The sequence below is a fragment of the Lycorma delicatula genome, chromosome 4 (assembly GCF_047948215.1).
Source record: "Lycorma delicatula isolate Av1 chromosome 4, ASM4794821v1, whole genome shotgun sequence".
NCBI lineage: Eukaryota > Metazoa > Arthropoda > Insecta > Hemiptera > Fulgoridae > Lycorma > Lycorma delicatula.
The window spans coordinates 74,556,751-74,573,435 of record NC_134458.1 but is presented as its reverse complement, the minus strand read 5'-3'; the positions used below and the strand labels follow the sequence as shown (position 1 = coordinate 74,573,435).

The 16,685-nt window shown below is 28.3% G+C and overlaps 1 protein-coding gene across 1 annotated transcript in view; it reads right to left on the bottom strand.

Annotated features, from left to right (window-relative positions):
* Positions 1-441: 441 nt before the first annotated feature.
* The window catches only part of Cadps (calcium-dependent secretion activator 1), a 310,167-nt gene continuing 293,923 nt past the window's right edge, over positions 442-16,685 (bottom strand). The window contains exon 32 of the mRNA XM_075363363.1: positions 442-801. Coding sequence (XP_075219478.1) covers positions 785-801 — 17 coding nt within the window. The 3' untranslated portion in view covers positions 442-784. The remainder of the gene's footprint in view (positions 802-16,685) is intronic.

The window sequence follows — 16,685 nt, the reverse complement described above, 5'->3', positions numbered from 1 at the left end:
AATTTCGCTACAGGAAAAGTATTTAAGAAAAGAAAAAAAATACAATGATAATTTTAAATACATAATATAGCTTTTTTGATTTCAAGAATAAATCGGTCAGTAGGCCTATGACAAATTATCAACCGGTAATATTGCAATAACATAAGGCATTTCAATTTCTATGATTAACACATTTACTAACATCAAAAGAAACACTTATCTTAAATTATATAACCATGATTTCAATAACAATTCAATTACAATAATTTTTATAGGACATAAATTAATATGAAAGGTGAAATTACAGTAAATTATGATGAGTGAATACAGAATGATTTCAACTTTCCATACAGACACACACGAATGGATGTCAACAGCCCAACAATGTAGGATTATATATTTTTAAATTAATAAAATACATGGTATACTACTTTATTTATAGTAATCTTGTAAACTGATATGTTAACTGAGGATAACAAGCATTAAAACAATTAAATACAATTTCATACACATACATAACATAATAGTAATAATTACTTTTCTACAAATACCCAATTATAAATGTATATATGTATAAATATTTACCTCTGTGTGTGTGTTTGTATGTGTATGTATGTGTGTGTTTTCATAATACAGGCACTAGATTTTTTGAAGAAAAACAAAACACAGTTTTTATAATCTGATCCCTCCATTTGCTTGTGCAACTTGCAACTGAATATCAGACACAGTGAATGTAAATGTTGCGATTGTGGATAGGGAGGGCTGTTTCCATGACCAGCCTGGTTGAAAACAAAGTGTAGGGCTATCAATCATTTTTTCCTCCTGAAAAAATATAACTTATATGAATAATTAAAACCTAGCAAAACATTCTTAAACATCAATAAAAATAAAAATTTTAATTTTTTATAATTATTTTTACATGAAATGGAAATAGAATTATAAGTTTTATTTATAAATATATCTACACAGAAAATTAAATAAACAAATGAACAGAAATAATTAAACAAATTTTTTTGTATATGATTCAATAATTAATTTTAAAATGGACAATATTTGTATAGAGTAGTTTTATTTTTAAACAGTTGATGTCATGTTACAAAAAAAAAATTTATTTAGATGAACAAACAAAAATTTACTACGTCATTAATTACCAAAACAGTTAATTATGAAACTAGCCTTGTTTTAAAATGCACTTTCTGTTTCTTATAAAAAAAAATTAAAAGTTTATCTTTTTCCATTTAACTCTAAAGAGAAATTTCTAATTCTTAGTTATTCCTAATTTTTTTTTAATTATTTGATTTTCATTTTTTTAAAAACAAAAGTATTGGGGAAATATACCAAATGATTAATTTTTTGTTGTTCATAAAATAATTAAAACTGAATTTATTCTAAGTATTAGATATTTATTCTAGATGAACTGAGAAAATTTCTGCCAGGTACATTAAGTGACAGATACATCCATCTGAGTTTAGATTATATTTTTTTAATGAGCATCATTCAAATGGTCTAGCCTGAACTTACAGCAATGCAACTGAAAAATACAATGATAATAAAGAACAGTCAGTTTTTATTGAATGTTCTTCTGTAAATATAGAGTGGATGAATGAGGTGTTACATTTTCAAATTCACTCAAGTTATACTGTTGTTATTCAAATTTATTGTTTTTGCTTGTTTCTTCACAGTATCTATGTATGTTTATAATTTTAATAACATGTTTTTATCACTTAAAATTTTTGTTGTAAAAGGGAGATGATTTTATAATCAATTAAATACATTTTATAATTTTGTTTATGTATAACCTACCTTACCTCATGTTTGCTACAAACCACTGATTAAAAGAAAAATTATTTTATTACAATAGATATATTTTTTTTCTCATATACGAGCATGTGCGCGCACACACACACACACACACACACACACACACACACACACACACACACACACACACACACACACACACACACACACACACACACACACACACACACACATACACATGCACAAAAATATGTAAATTGTGTCATAAGAAACATTTAACATGGTAACATTTTTAACTAAAATATGTCATCCTTTATATTCATTCAATTATTTCTTTTTTCATAAGTTCTGTAGAGTTGATTCATGATAAAAAAGTTTCAGTATATGGTTCTTTGTTCTGAATTTTTGATCATTTTTCAAGTAACAGATTTAGTATCAGAATCTTGATTGCATGTAAACAATGGAGTACAGGTGTTATCAGGTAAAAAATCAGATATACTGTGTCTTTCAATAAAACTCACTTTAATATTAAGTTAATATTATTAAATTTCAGCAAATTTCTACATCACTTCCTTCAACCCAATTGTTGTAGAAAAAAATATTTTTGTAGCACAACATAGTAATAAAAAATGTTGAGATTAACTAATGAATTAATGACAGTTAATCATTACTGTTTAAATGTTACACTAGAGTGTTATATTTTCAGCATTAGTTAATAAGTATGTAGTGACTACTTTTAACTGAAAGTAATTTTTTATTATCATTCAGAAAAAATTATATTTTTTATATTCTGTAAATTTTTTTAAAGCAACAGGTGATTAAATCGAGCTTAACGATCCAGAGTTTAAAAACAACTGTTAGGTACATTCATAAATGAAATAAAAGTTAATATAAATATATTAGCAGTAAGGTACATAATATATTGTGTGAATCTTCATACTAGTTTCAGAACTACAGTAAATAGTAACTTTGAAAGCTAGGGAAAATAATTTGGTTAATATAATCAGTATCACCAGTTGGTTATTATACCCAATGCATATTTTTCATGAATTATCATCATTATAGAAATATAATGCCATGTACGTCCAGTGAATTGAATGATAAAAAGACAAGATTGTACGACAGTTATTTAAATTATGGTTTTGCCTTATTGGATGGAATGCCACAATGGGTTGTTTGCTTTCAAGTTCTCTCCTATGAAAGTAAGAAGCCATTAAAATTAATTTGACACTTGGAAACTAAACATCTGGATCATAAAAGCAAGCCCTTGTAACTTTTCAAAAGAAATTACAGACTTTGAGAAATCAAGAAACTCTATTTGTAAGTTAAGCCTTACTGATAAATTAAACTTGAAGCAACTTGAATGTGAATTTACAAGGATGTGATAAAAACATTTTATTAATGACAAAGTTCATGATTTCATTAAGAAGCTTGATATCTGGATTATTCATCTTTAAAGCAAAGATTTTTATGTGTTTCTACCCACTTCTGATTATACTGAGAAAAATTTGGATGAAGAAGACACTCTTACCACTGTAGTTTGGATAACATGAAGTTGCATAAAAATTGTAAAAATTCAGTTGGGGGAGTATTTCCCGGAAGATAAAAGTGATTTTTCAAAGAGATGAATACTGAATCCATTTAGTGAAAACATTGTTACAGCTGCTAATTTACCATTTGAGATTCACAACCAACTCATCATATCGAGATATCTGCCAATAAAATGTTACAACTACAATTCACATCTGAAAATTTAGGTGTTTTGGCTTGCTTGTCAAAGTGAATATGGAAATTTGATCACAAAATCATCGAAAATATTAATCCCTTCACCATGAAGGGATTCATGGTGAAAAGAGTTGAAAAGATTTTGTGAAAAGAGTTTTTCATCTATGATTGCCCTAAAAACTAAATAAAGGAATCGTCTTTTATCACTTGAAAACTGTTAGAAATGCTTTTGTGCATTTCTAACATAGATCCATGTATGGAAAAACTTTTAAATAAAAAGAAATGCAACCATCTCTTTAATCTACTTTCTTTACATGTGTACTTATAAATGTAAGTAAAATATTTGTAATAATTTTTTTTCTCTCACAAAATGATTTCATTATTGTTTACATGTAAAGTTGTTGGCTAATTTCACATCCTCACATATCACCGTGATCCCCAGGTTGAGAAACACTGATGTAGAATACAGACTGTTGTTAATGTTTCTGTATAAGTAATTTATTTGTATGAGGTGGTTATTAAATGATGATTTTGTATTACAATAGAATTCAATGTGCTGATGGTATCTCTTGATCATATTCCTGTCTACATAGAACTTTGTACAGATGAAGCAGTTTAATTCACATAGTCTTAGAGGAGTGTGTTTAGTTGGTTACTGTATTTTGTGGATAATGGTTTTTTATGGTTAATTTTATATGTTGTCCTTCATTCTGAAAGCAAGATTTATTTATTTAGTGATACATAGACTTGCCAATGACAGTCATCAAACAGTCTCTGATAGATAAGTAACAGAGCAAGAATAAAGGTGACCACATGGGTACTTATGTTGCAGCATAGAAATGAAAATATCTTTCAGGGGCTTGGTGCTTGGTACTGAAAGGAAGACTAAAGGACCAGGTGAGTCAAAGCCAGTTCTCAAAGGAGAGGAAAGGATGGAAAAGAAATAGTCAGATATTAAAAAGATAGTTATGGATATAGATAATAAGAATTGTGAAGAGCAAATAGAAGAAAAAACCACGGTTTATAGAGGTTTAACAAGAAGATAGAGCAGGTAATGCTGAGAAGAAATGGCTGTAGAATAAAGTAGCAGAGGACTGAACTGGAAAGGATGTGAAATGGTGAATCACAATTCATGAAATGTGCACAGAAGAACGAATAAAGTTTATTAGATTAATATTTAAGAGACCAAGACAGGATTGAAATTGTTTTTGATAAAGGTTCTCAGACCTGAACATATGGTACTGAAAACAAAAAAAGAAGGGATTTTAACAAATAAGGAGGTTCCTGAAGTATAGAGGGATTACTGAATTGCAAAACAACAAATGAAGGGTCACTGCAGAAAACATTTTACTCCTTCTATTCTACCCTCAACATGAGGAAAGGAGTATGAGCAATTGATAAACAAAAATAATAAGGTTCCAGGACAAAGCAGGGTTGGATCAGAGATAATCAAGAAGAGTAATGAACATTTGACATTCGAATCTAAATGACTGCAAAGGTATGGAGGAGTTTTTACCAGAGAAAATGAAGAAAGCACTGACATTTCCCTTGCACACTTTTAAAGAGCAGCTGAGAAAGTATTAAGTATATAACAAATATTGCTGCACTACATTATGTGACTCAAAAAAACTATGGAACAATTAAAGAGAAATTTTGGAAAAGAATGAGAAAATAGGGATTTCCAGAAACTCAGGCAGTAAGTTTTATAGTGAGTAAAGCCAACTAAAGCCCTAAAGCTAAAGTCAGAAGGAGAGTTGTAGAAGTGTTTTGTAATCAATACTAGGGTCAGACAAGGAGATAGCATTTACCTGTTCCTTTTTATTGTATTACTGCACAGAAAGAACAAAGGATTAAAAATGACAAAGAAAACACATTCTATATTCTATTGTGAAGTTCACATTACTACCTGTCTCTGAAATGTAAATGTATTTAAATATCCAGGAGTAATAGTAAACTACAAAAACACAGCAAAAATAGAGATTAAAAACTGGCTAAAAGCAGTAAATGCCTTGCATATAGGAAAATTCCTACATCAAGGTTTCTTATCAAATATAAGAAAAAAACAGGGAGATAGAGAAGCACAATGATGCTGATATTAATCATGAAATTAAGAGTAAATATCCACCTGGGCAGGAGACACCATGAGAAGAGAAGATGTACTAAACTGTTAATATAAAGAGGATGAATAGAGAGATTCAGATTGCTTCACAGACCAAAACTTTGGTAGAGAGCAGGATCTCAGAATACCAAAGTAGTGGAGAACCTTGGGTAGCAGGCAGAGTGGGGAGAAACACACTGATGAGGACAAGAACCATTGTATGCAGAGCACACTTATTGAACAAAAACAATGCTGAAGAAGTACATAATTTATGTGAATCATCTCGATAAAATTTTATCGACGGCAAACAGGATGTATTCTCAAACAAAGATACAGTCAACACATAAAACACTGCACAGTATCATATATTAAGCATCTGTTAACTTCATGGAAAGAAATCACAAATACAGCGATATTAACAATATCTTAGAGATTCTACATTAAAACAAAAGGACAGATTTCTGCTGGAGTAAAAAAACATGAACATTGTCAGTTACAGAAATGTGCAAATAACATTACATACTAAATAAATTGATGTAGTTCAAATGAATGTCTTGTTTTTGTACTGTTAAGCCAGCTACTACAGGTAAGAAATCAAGAAGACTTCCAAAACTACTAAATATCTATCTAAATATCTTCTATAACTACTAATATATTCAATTTGTACCAACCACACTACTAACGTGTATCATGGTTATAGCTAAAAATGTAATTGAAAATATTTTGACATAAGTAAAAATGTCCAATAATGTTTAATTAAGTTCTGTTTTTCATTAAATATGTTTCATTTTGTGTGATTTTTACTACTGATCATCTTGGACATCAAAGTCATTGTTGATTTAAAATACAACCTAAAATAAAATCCACAGGCTACAAAAAATTGGCTAGCATTTTAACAAGAATAATAAACTGATTATTAACTAAGCACTAAGTAATATAAATAACCTAGTATTAAGAGCATAAAAGATATTTTTATGGAAAATGAAGCAGATATCAGAAATGATTTTTTTTTCCAACTCATTCATTGTGATTAATATTTCTAACTGTACAAAATGTAATAAAAGTGATTTAATATAAAAACTGTTACTCTTGCAATCCACCTAACTACTTAGACCAAAATACAGTGCTACAGGCTTGTAAATCAGCAGTAACTAAGAACTACAATAAATATAATGAAAACTTATAAAATAGAAGCATGTTTCAGAATAAAGCTGCTATTTGTCTTGAAAAATTAGAATAATTATTATTAAAGCTAATTTTGTATTATATATAGAAGTAATGTCTTCAGAAAATGAAATTAAATAGCTCTGATCATGCAAACTTTACACATTGCTCTATGATGCAAAAAACAATTTTAATTCAGTAAATTGTTTAAATGATAGATCTTATTTGTTTTTATTAATAAATAATCTCAAATTATAAATAGTTAATTTTTACATATTTCATAGTTTGGAAATATGAAAACTGAGTGAAAAGAGAAATAACCTGTAATAGAAGAAGACAGTGCATTAGTTTAATAGATGCTGAAAATAATTATAACAAAATAAGGTCTTAAAACCAGAAAGAACATGATTTAATTAGGAACAACAGGTCTAAAATTTCCTTCAAAAATTTAATAGTTTAGTAACAAATTGCAAGAGAAAAAAATCAGTACCATTAATGATAAAAGATAATTCTAGATTATTCTCAAAAACAAAATAAAAGATAAAAGATTATTCTCAATTAATATTTAATAATACTGGATCTATTTATGCTTCCTAATACAAAAACAACCTAACAAACAAGAATGATCAGAAGTATTTTAAGTTGTTAACATCAGACTTCTTATATGTATAAATACAAGCACCTCTTGAAATCTCAAGAACTACCTTTATGATTACAAGACTGCGCTTTTATAATATAACAAGATAAAAACTGAACAACTCAAGAGTTAATTTGTTAACTAGTATTTTCAAGGAATGAATAATACGTAAATTTCAATTAATTAAAACAAAACGTGTAAATAACTACAAAAAATAATCCAAAAGCATAAACTAAAACATCAAGTTATTAATTAAGGACTTATTTAAAGAATGTGCATAGGAAAAAGTTAAAATATATAAAGAATTTTTTGTTAAATTACATAGAAAATAAGAATCAGATAATTAATAAAACATTACCATGAATAGATGTTTATAGGACTGTGCAACACCACTCTAAAATTTAGCAGTGTCACATTTAATTTGTACCTTTTACAAAAGGAATACTCTCCTTTTGGATGTCCTCATGAAGCCTAATTCACCTAAATGATCTAGATTAATTAACACTGATTCAGCACAAAATTATCTTAATAGCCCCCTTTGGTAAAAACAGTTAATAAAACTTTAGCAGACCATATTGATTTCATAAAATTCATGCATGATAGACATAACATAATGTCAAACAAGATGTTACTTAAAATTTATAAGTTCATTATTATATTCAACATACAATTTTCAGTAGAAGTAGTCACCAATAATCAAACTTTTTAGAAAAGTCTTTGTAATGTACAGTATGTTATAAATGTTTGTATGGTTGTTATATGTGAACAAATTCAGAAAAAATTTTTTTTTTTGATGAAGTGTAATTTAATAAAACAATTTGCTTTCTAATTATGTAGAAACATGCTCCCACAATTCTTTTCGTAGATTTTATTAAGTTTCTTTATTGCTGGTGTTTTAGGAGGCACTACTGTTGAAGGTATTTTGAGGTGAAAGTATCTGGTCAAATAGTACAATTTATTTGAATTATGATAGTTCATTTATTACAGTGTTTTTGATAAATTTAGAATTTGTAAGCCTCATATTATTTAAGTGTATTGAGTTATTCCCTGCTTCATTAAAGTAAGGATGAGAGTGTTTAAACTGTTTCATTATGTACTTTGGGAATGGAAAAACAGTTTTCTTAAAAAAATAAAACTTCTAAACTAAAATTCTTCCACTAGAAGGGTGAAAATTTTCTCATGTAGACAAAAAAAAAATATGGAAGAATAAATTTTCTTAGTGACAAGCTTCTATGATGGGAATTGAACATGTTACATGGTCTCAAAATACTTTTCACATGAAAAATTGGGTGATTTTTTTCTTTATTAACAGCTGTTAAGTCCCCAATTTTTTATAATGGTTAATAGCTCCACTCTTCACTTTTCCAAGTAATCATGGCATGGGATGTTCATCATTCTTGAAAATGGTTGTTATTTTCAGGGTGACTGGCATATTAATGTTGGCTATAGTACATTGGTTATGGTAACGTACATATATATATTTACTTAAATTTACATAAGAAAATAAATTGCTAAGAGATTTTTTTAAACAAATCATTTCATTAAATTAAAAGCATAATGAACATTTGAAAGGAAGTTCATATTGATACTTTCAATATGAGAAATTGGTTGATTTGAATTCTTTAACTGAGTAGTTACATACATAGCACAAAATAAGTCGATGCAAATGCTTTAAAAATGATTCCCTTATTGTTTTGTAAGAAATGTGTTATTAGGAAACAAAATTAAAACATTTAATTTTAAACAAACTTTAATGAATAATTTAAATGAAATAGATTATTTCATTAACTTTTAAAACATCATTAAATAGTAAATGTAGTTGAAGGTTATATTCTTTTGGTTTACTTACTTTAAATGCTAATTTGGATTCAAATTATGATTTTGATATATTAGCTTTGATAACTGAAAAATAACTTATATCCATTCTGTATAACTTCAAACTCAAGTGTCTTAAATATTGTTATCACTAGTGATGTTGGCATTTTAAAACAGGTAACAATAATGAAACCTACAACATCACCGATGAAGAGCCTGAATAAAAACTCCAAAATTTTCTTTGAAGAACATTTTCACACACTTAGAAAGAGGATTATTTTATTTATTTTTTCAGATGTTTAACTACATTTTCTTATGTATAAACTCAATTATTTTTTCTATATAAGAAAAAGTTTCCTTAAAAAAAATAATAAATAGTAAATTGAAAGTAAAATTTATTTGATGACAGAAACATTAGGCCTCAAGTGAACAAGTCAAAGGATCTGGAAAAAATATTTTCATATAAAAAAAATTTCACACAAAATAAAATGTAAAACATCAGGATGCATAGCAAAGGTTATTGATTGGTTACATGATGTAACATCAATAATCTTAATAACTTCAAACATATTTTTTAAAAACACAAACTGTTTTCTAGAAAATATACACAATTTTATAAATATATTAAATTCACACAACATGAAAAAATAAATGCACTTTCATTCACATGAATATTAACCTCAAAGTGAGAAAAATAAAGTTTTTAAAATAATAAATGAAAAAACATCTCAGTAAAAAACCTGGTACATACAAATCATAAAATGTTAGTATCTGTCCTACTTTATTCTCATGTGGTATGGGTATAAAGGTATATATTCCTAGCATTACTGAATGACAGCCAGTTAAATTGTTGTATTTCTGCAACAGAATCATAACTTCTGCAATTTTATAAAGAATACTTCCAAAATTTGATCTTAAGTATGATATTAAAACAATAATTATAAAAAATCGGGTATAAAGGTTAAACTATTGATAAAGATTTAAATAGAAAAATATGAGATTTGAGAATGTGATAATAAATTCAACCTTCTTGATGATATTCTTCTATAGTCATTTAGTGAATTTTCCTTCTATAAAAATAATTAGCTAATAGCAGAATTAAATGCACAGAATTTTTGAATGGTTCTTAAAAAACTAGCAATCGACATACTCACCTAAATTATGTTTATGAAAGAAACAAAGGAAAAAACATGTAAATAAGGATATGTTTTAATCTCCACCTGTAAATTTAAACTATCTTGGTACTGTGGGACCATGATACTAGCAAAGGTTTTATAAGCCTTTGAAAAGCAGACAAACTTAGACAAATGTATATGGTATGAAGGGGTATCAAAATCCTTTACACTTACTAGTACCCAAATATTCACACTACACCCTCATTATTATTTGATTTTAGGGCCAGATTTACTAACAAAAAAATTGCCCTTCAGCATACTTCAGCTTCAATGTTCCTTATTCCATAATTACTAGGCTAATTTCAAAAAAACGATATCAGTCATTTGTGCTTCCTACAAGGACTAATGAATTTTTAATTGTAGAGAAACCACTTTGCTAAAGTTCAAAAGCACAGATAAGGTTTCTTCAATATAAAATAAAAATATATCAAGGTAGAAATATCTTTCTTAAATTTTTTAATGTGTAGGTGAAATGATTAATTTGTGTAACTCAATATGTTCAAGCTTATATTTATGGGCATTCTTGCTTGCAGTTAGCTGTTAAGGATTCTAATTTTTCTCAGGAGAAAGTTTTATGATAAAATTACACTGCACTGTTACAAAGGCATTATATTTGTTGTTATTTTACTAGGGATAGATCCATTAAAGAAATAATTCAAATTAAGTATAAAAATCAGTTATTAGGATTTATACTTTATGAGATTCTAGAGAAAGATTTCAAAATGTAATATCATTTATTATAAATTTAAAAAATGTTACCACTTATTCCTAAAAATTAATATTTACCTGCATTGAACCAACAGAAGTTAACAGAACCATTTTTCTGGTACAAATCATATTACTTAAGCCTACGAGAAAGGTCTAAATATGTTTTTTTATTAGTTATGAATTATGTAAGGATCTAAAAGATTTTTACACCTATCTGTTAAAAATTAAGTCAAAAAAAGTTCTATTATAATAACAATATTACAGTGTGGATGAGTTTTTAAACAACAGTAATTAATAATTAATATATAAAGCTGAATTTTCCTCTTACCCAATGAAAGTCTTAAAAATGTTTATATTCTGTACTGATTTTAACAATTTATCATCCTCACAAATCATATTAATGTTATTTCATGCAATTATTTTTATGTGCTAATATGAATCACTTCTCTACTTAATTAATATAGAAAATTAATTAATTTCACTGTTAAAAGAATAGTCAATTATTATTTTAATTTTTATTAATCCTGTTAAAAGGAAGTGTTTAAATTCATTTATTTTGGTAACTCCACAGAATTCAGATTATTTACAAATGTTTGAAATAAGACAGTAATTAACTGCAAAATCTAACTTGTTTATTATTATATGAATAATAAATAAAAAAAAGATAAAAGAAATTGTGAACAAAATAACTGATAAGAAAAAAATGAATCAATTTGGAAAACATTTCCATTATTACTATTGAGTATTAAATAAAAGAATTTATATAAAATATTATTTGAGACATTTAAAGATAAGTATGAATATATTAATTCAAATTATTTGTTATTAACCAAAAATATTTTAAACAGTTAAAATTTCACATAATCTTAGAAAAAACAGGCAAGAAATTTTAATGCTTTTATTCGAAAATTCAGGATATCACTTTTAGGAAAGCATTGTTGTATTGAGGGGCTAGGCTGCTTATTAAATATAATATAAATATAAGAAAATATAATGCAGTAAATAATCTTAAACAACATTTAAATTATTTCATAACTTTATAATAATTTATGATCAATGTATTTGAAACTGACAATGTTTTCAAGTCTTATTCCTGCCTAGTTTTAGACTTACAGTTACATATAATTATTTTGTTGTTATTTCTTTATAATTGAACATTAATTGAATACTCTAATACTTTATAACTTAATGATAACAGTAATTTTGATTGATTTTTATTATTTTCATTTATTATATTGTAAGGTTGTATTTATTTTTGTCATTTTGCAGCAATTTATTTGTAACATACATTTTTATTGTAATTTTATTAAACATAATGTCTAGTTTGATGCAGTTTTAATAATAATTATATAAAATCACTTATGAACCCAACATAATAGAAAATTATTAAACTTGCTAATAAATATTTACATCTGTGTAAACTTATCAATGTCTCTCTCTTTCTCTCTTTGATATTCAATCCTATGACTGGTTGGCAGCAAGTCTCCAAGGTTCTATCCTGAGCCTTCCTTTTCAGCTCGACATAGGTTTCACAATTCATATACCTCATGTTCCTCTCGCCCGATGATTCTTCCCTTCAATCATTCCCAAAACAATAAATCTTTTGTTGTAATATGTAGCCAATTAGCGCATCTCTTCTCTTTGTGAGAGTATTCATGAACTTCCGTTCATTCATCCAGCTAAGTACTGCATTATTTGTAATCTGTCAACCCACCTAATCCTAAGCATTCTCCTGTAGTACCACATTTCAAAGGCCTCCATCTTCCTTCTATCTGCAGTTCCTATTGTCCAACTTTCACTATCGTACAGAACTACACTCCACACATTAGAAAATTGAGACTATAGTCATATTTTTAGAATGAACAATAAGACTTCCAAAACAAATATTTGAATTCTTCAAAAATAAAAACTAAGAACAAATGGTTCAAAGAAATCCAAGCGGACTTGAATGAATTAAGATTAAAATAGAATAACTGAAAACAGAACTTATCTTAGAAAAATGCAAAAAGATAAAAAAACGGATACCGATTTACATCCGATTTATATACGGATTTGAATACTAGATCGTGGATACCGGTGTTCTTTGGTGGTTGGGTTTCAATTAACCACACATCTCAGGAGTGGTCGAACTGAGATTGTACAAGACTACACTTCATTTACATGTCATCCTCATTCATCAATACCCACGATTTTTTTCTCAGCTCCGTTGGCAGTTATGCAGCGATAACTTGACGTGTTGTGTGTTCGTATAATCAGAAATCTGCTTGTGTGTAGTGCTACATTATTTTAGGTTGCTCTATTCTGCTGTATAATTCTAAATTCAAGAATGACAAAAAGATCTTGTAAGTTTACCGAGAGCCTGGAAAGTGAACTTCCTTTTCTAAAAAAGGTACGCACTCATGATAAAGTTAAATGTGAAAAGTGTGGATCAGAATTATCTGTGGCTCACAGTGATCATTTGGATATAAACTACCAACCATTTAAAATCAGACAAAAATAGTTTATCTGCTGGATCTTCAAAAGTAATAAATTTTTTTAAGACTTGCAATACACAAATAACTGGACATAGCCGCAAAAGAAACAACATTCGCATACCATACGGTGAATCATAGCCTGAGCTTTAATTCAAATGTGTGTTCTTCGGAGTTAATTTCTAAATTTTTTGAACCAAAATTTTCTCTTGGAAAAAAAATTTAAGGCAATTGTGGTAAATATAATAGCTCTTGAAGAGCTTCATGAAGATTTAGCAAAATCAAATTTTGATGCACTAACTATGGATGCCTCAAACAGAAAATAAATAAAAACTGTGCACTATATCAAACAAGAATCTGGGGTGCAGGTTTTAGATTTTAAATCCATTTCAGGTGAAGTTGCAGAGATATTATCAAATCATCTTTTGTCAATTATGAGAGAAAATAACTCGGGAAAAAAAAAATTGTTGGGTTTTGGGGTGACAACTGCAATACAAACTTTGGGGAGAATGAAAAGAGGAGGGAAAAACAATGTTCTCACTCTGATCAAGAATGAGCTAGACAGGATACCATCACTGGTATTGGTTGTAGTGCCCACATTGTTCACAATTTTATTCAGACTGCTGTTGACTCCCTTCCTATTGAAGTGGAAGAACTTGTAGTTAAAATTTACAAATACTTTCACGTCTATACTGTGTAACACACCTTAAAGAATTTTGTGAATTTGTAGAAATTGAACGCCATAAGGTTTTGCAGCATGGAAACACAAGATTCCTTTCAGTGATGCCAGCAATTGAAAGAATTTTACAACTATTCCAAGGACTAAGAGAATATTTTATCTCACAAGAAATCTGCCCAGCTCTAATAAAAATTTCTTTGATGCTGAACAAGGCGAGCTATACCTATGGCCAGTTATATTTGTTTAACTGTTAGTTATTGAGCTATGGTTTATGGCCAGTTATCTTTGTTTAACAAAACTATTTTAGCCACGAAAAAAAAATTAAGTGCCACTGATGTTGCATTTTCCTTGCAGAAATTAAAAGAAAATCTGCAAGAAAGAAGAGACTGACATTTTATTCCTTCTGTAAGAAAAAATCTTTTAAAAGTATTATAAGAAAAAGCTCAGCTAGATTACAATAACATTCAAAATGACTTTATACTATTCTATGATCACTGTATAACTTACATAGACTTTTGAGAAAACAGTTTTGGGGATGCCCATGAATTTACCAGGGTAAATGAAAACAAAATGCTGTGAGTGACAGTGAAAGAACAGCTGAAAAGATAAACAACGTTTATAAAGCCATGATAAATACAGATGAACTTTTTGATGAAGTTGTTACTGTTAAGAAAATTTTGAACACTAAAGTGGGAGTCTGGGAAACAAAAGAGAAAAACTATCAAAAAACTATCAAGTGAAGAAAAATAGTTGCAATTCTCAGCCATGCTAAGGAAAATGAAATTCAAACATGCAATCTTGGACCGACAGCTGAGAACATCTTTTGCTTTCCTGGAACATCAGTTCCTGTAGAGAGAGATCTCATTGATGAACAACGCGTGAGCAGATGAAAGAGATTTAATGCAGGAGTCAACTTATTCAATTTCTTAAAATTGGTAAAAAATATAGATTGTGTATTGGTTTGTGTAGTACTCCAACTGGCATTTTGACATCCACAACACATATTAAATTGTCTGAGCAAATGTTTTCATTATTAAACTATTTATCCACTGTAGAGGAGGACTATTTTCGTATGTTATCAATACTAAGCTTCTCTCACAGATATTCCTCTTAGGAATTTGCAATTTGTTATGTTGTAATTGATTTAAGTAATCCTTTGACCATAAATTCAAAATAGTGTAAATTTATGGAATAACTGCTAATGGCCTAAACAATTAATAGAGATTTTAGTGAAATCAGGGTCAGGAATTGAAGTAATAGCAGATCCAATAAGAAAGTGTCCAAGTGTTAAAGGTTTTGCATCTCTCAAATCAGAAAATACAGCACACAGAGAGTGTGAGTTAAAAATAACTTCAATTTGTGTGAGTACAGTAGATAGTTCTTCGAAATTAAGAACAGTTTGTCCTATTTCATGAGGAAAATTATATTTTAACACTTTTTCTTCCATTTTCCCATAATCTGCCGATATGTGGGGAAGAAGGAGGAATAAATGACCAATCTATCTCTTGTGAAGGGTCTAAATATTGTGCTGGAATTCTTTTGATTTAAATACTGCAAACAACTCATGGAGAATGTTGTTTACAGCCATGAAGTTTGTTCTGTTATCACAGAACCCTTGTTTTGGTATACCTCAATGACAAATAAAATCCCTCAATCTGGTAATAAAAACATCCAAAGTTAGGTTAGATATTAATTCCAAATGTATAGCCTTAGTTGAAAGGCATATAAATAGGAAAATATAAGTTTTTGATATGGCCTTTGATTTCTGCCCACCATGATGAAACATTAATGTACTACCTTAATCGACAGTACAGCAAGAGAATGGTTTATATGGAGAATAGATGATAATTGACCAAGGTATTGATCTAACCTTTTTGCATTAAAGCAAAAGCATTTTATGCATTTTTGAATAATGGATCATATAGTGATTTTTCCATTAATGATCCAAAATATTTCACATAAAGAATTATGAATTAATTGGATGCCTTCATGTAAAAGACATAAGCGTTCGCTTTCAATTAATAATTTTGTTAAATGTGTGTTAGGATGTAGAATGATTTGATGTTTATTGTTATATGATAACTTGGAATTCTAAAGGCCTTACCCTAAGCATGCCATTTAAATCTATAAATGGGTCAGGAGAGAATAATTTACTTTGTTTATTAAGCTGATAAACAGTAGCAAATATGAATTGTATCTATTTTTTAGTGAACTGATAGCCACTGAATAGTTCTCATTGGTAATTGGTAAACTTTTTACCACGTTAAAGGCGGTGCTCTTTAGCAAAGAATAAAGGTAATGTAGTTTTTGTATATCAGAAAAATCAGCTCTAGAATGGATCAAATCATCGAACATTGTAAAGTAATATTGCCAATCAAGAATATTTCCATTAAATTCTGGTAATTTGATCGGTGGTAATTGAATTGGACTGAGTAGTGTATATGATATAGTTTGACTATCAGGATGATAGTAA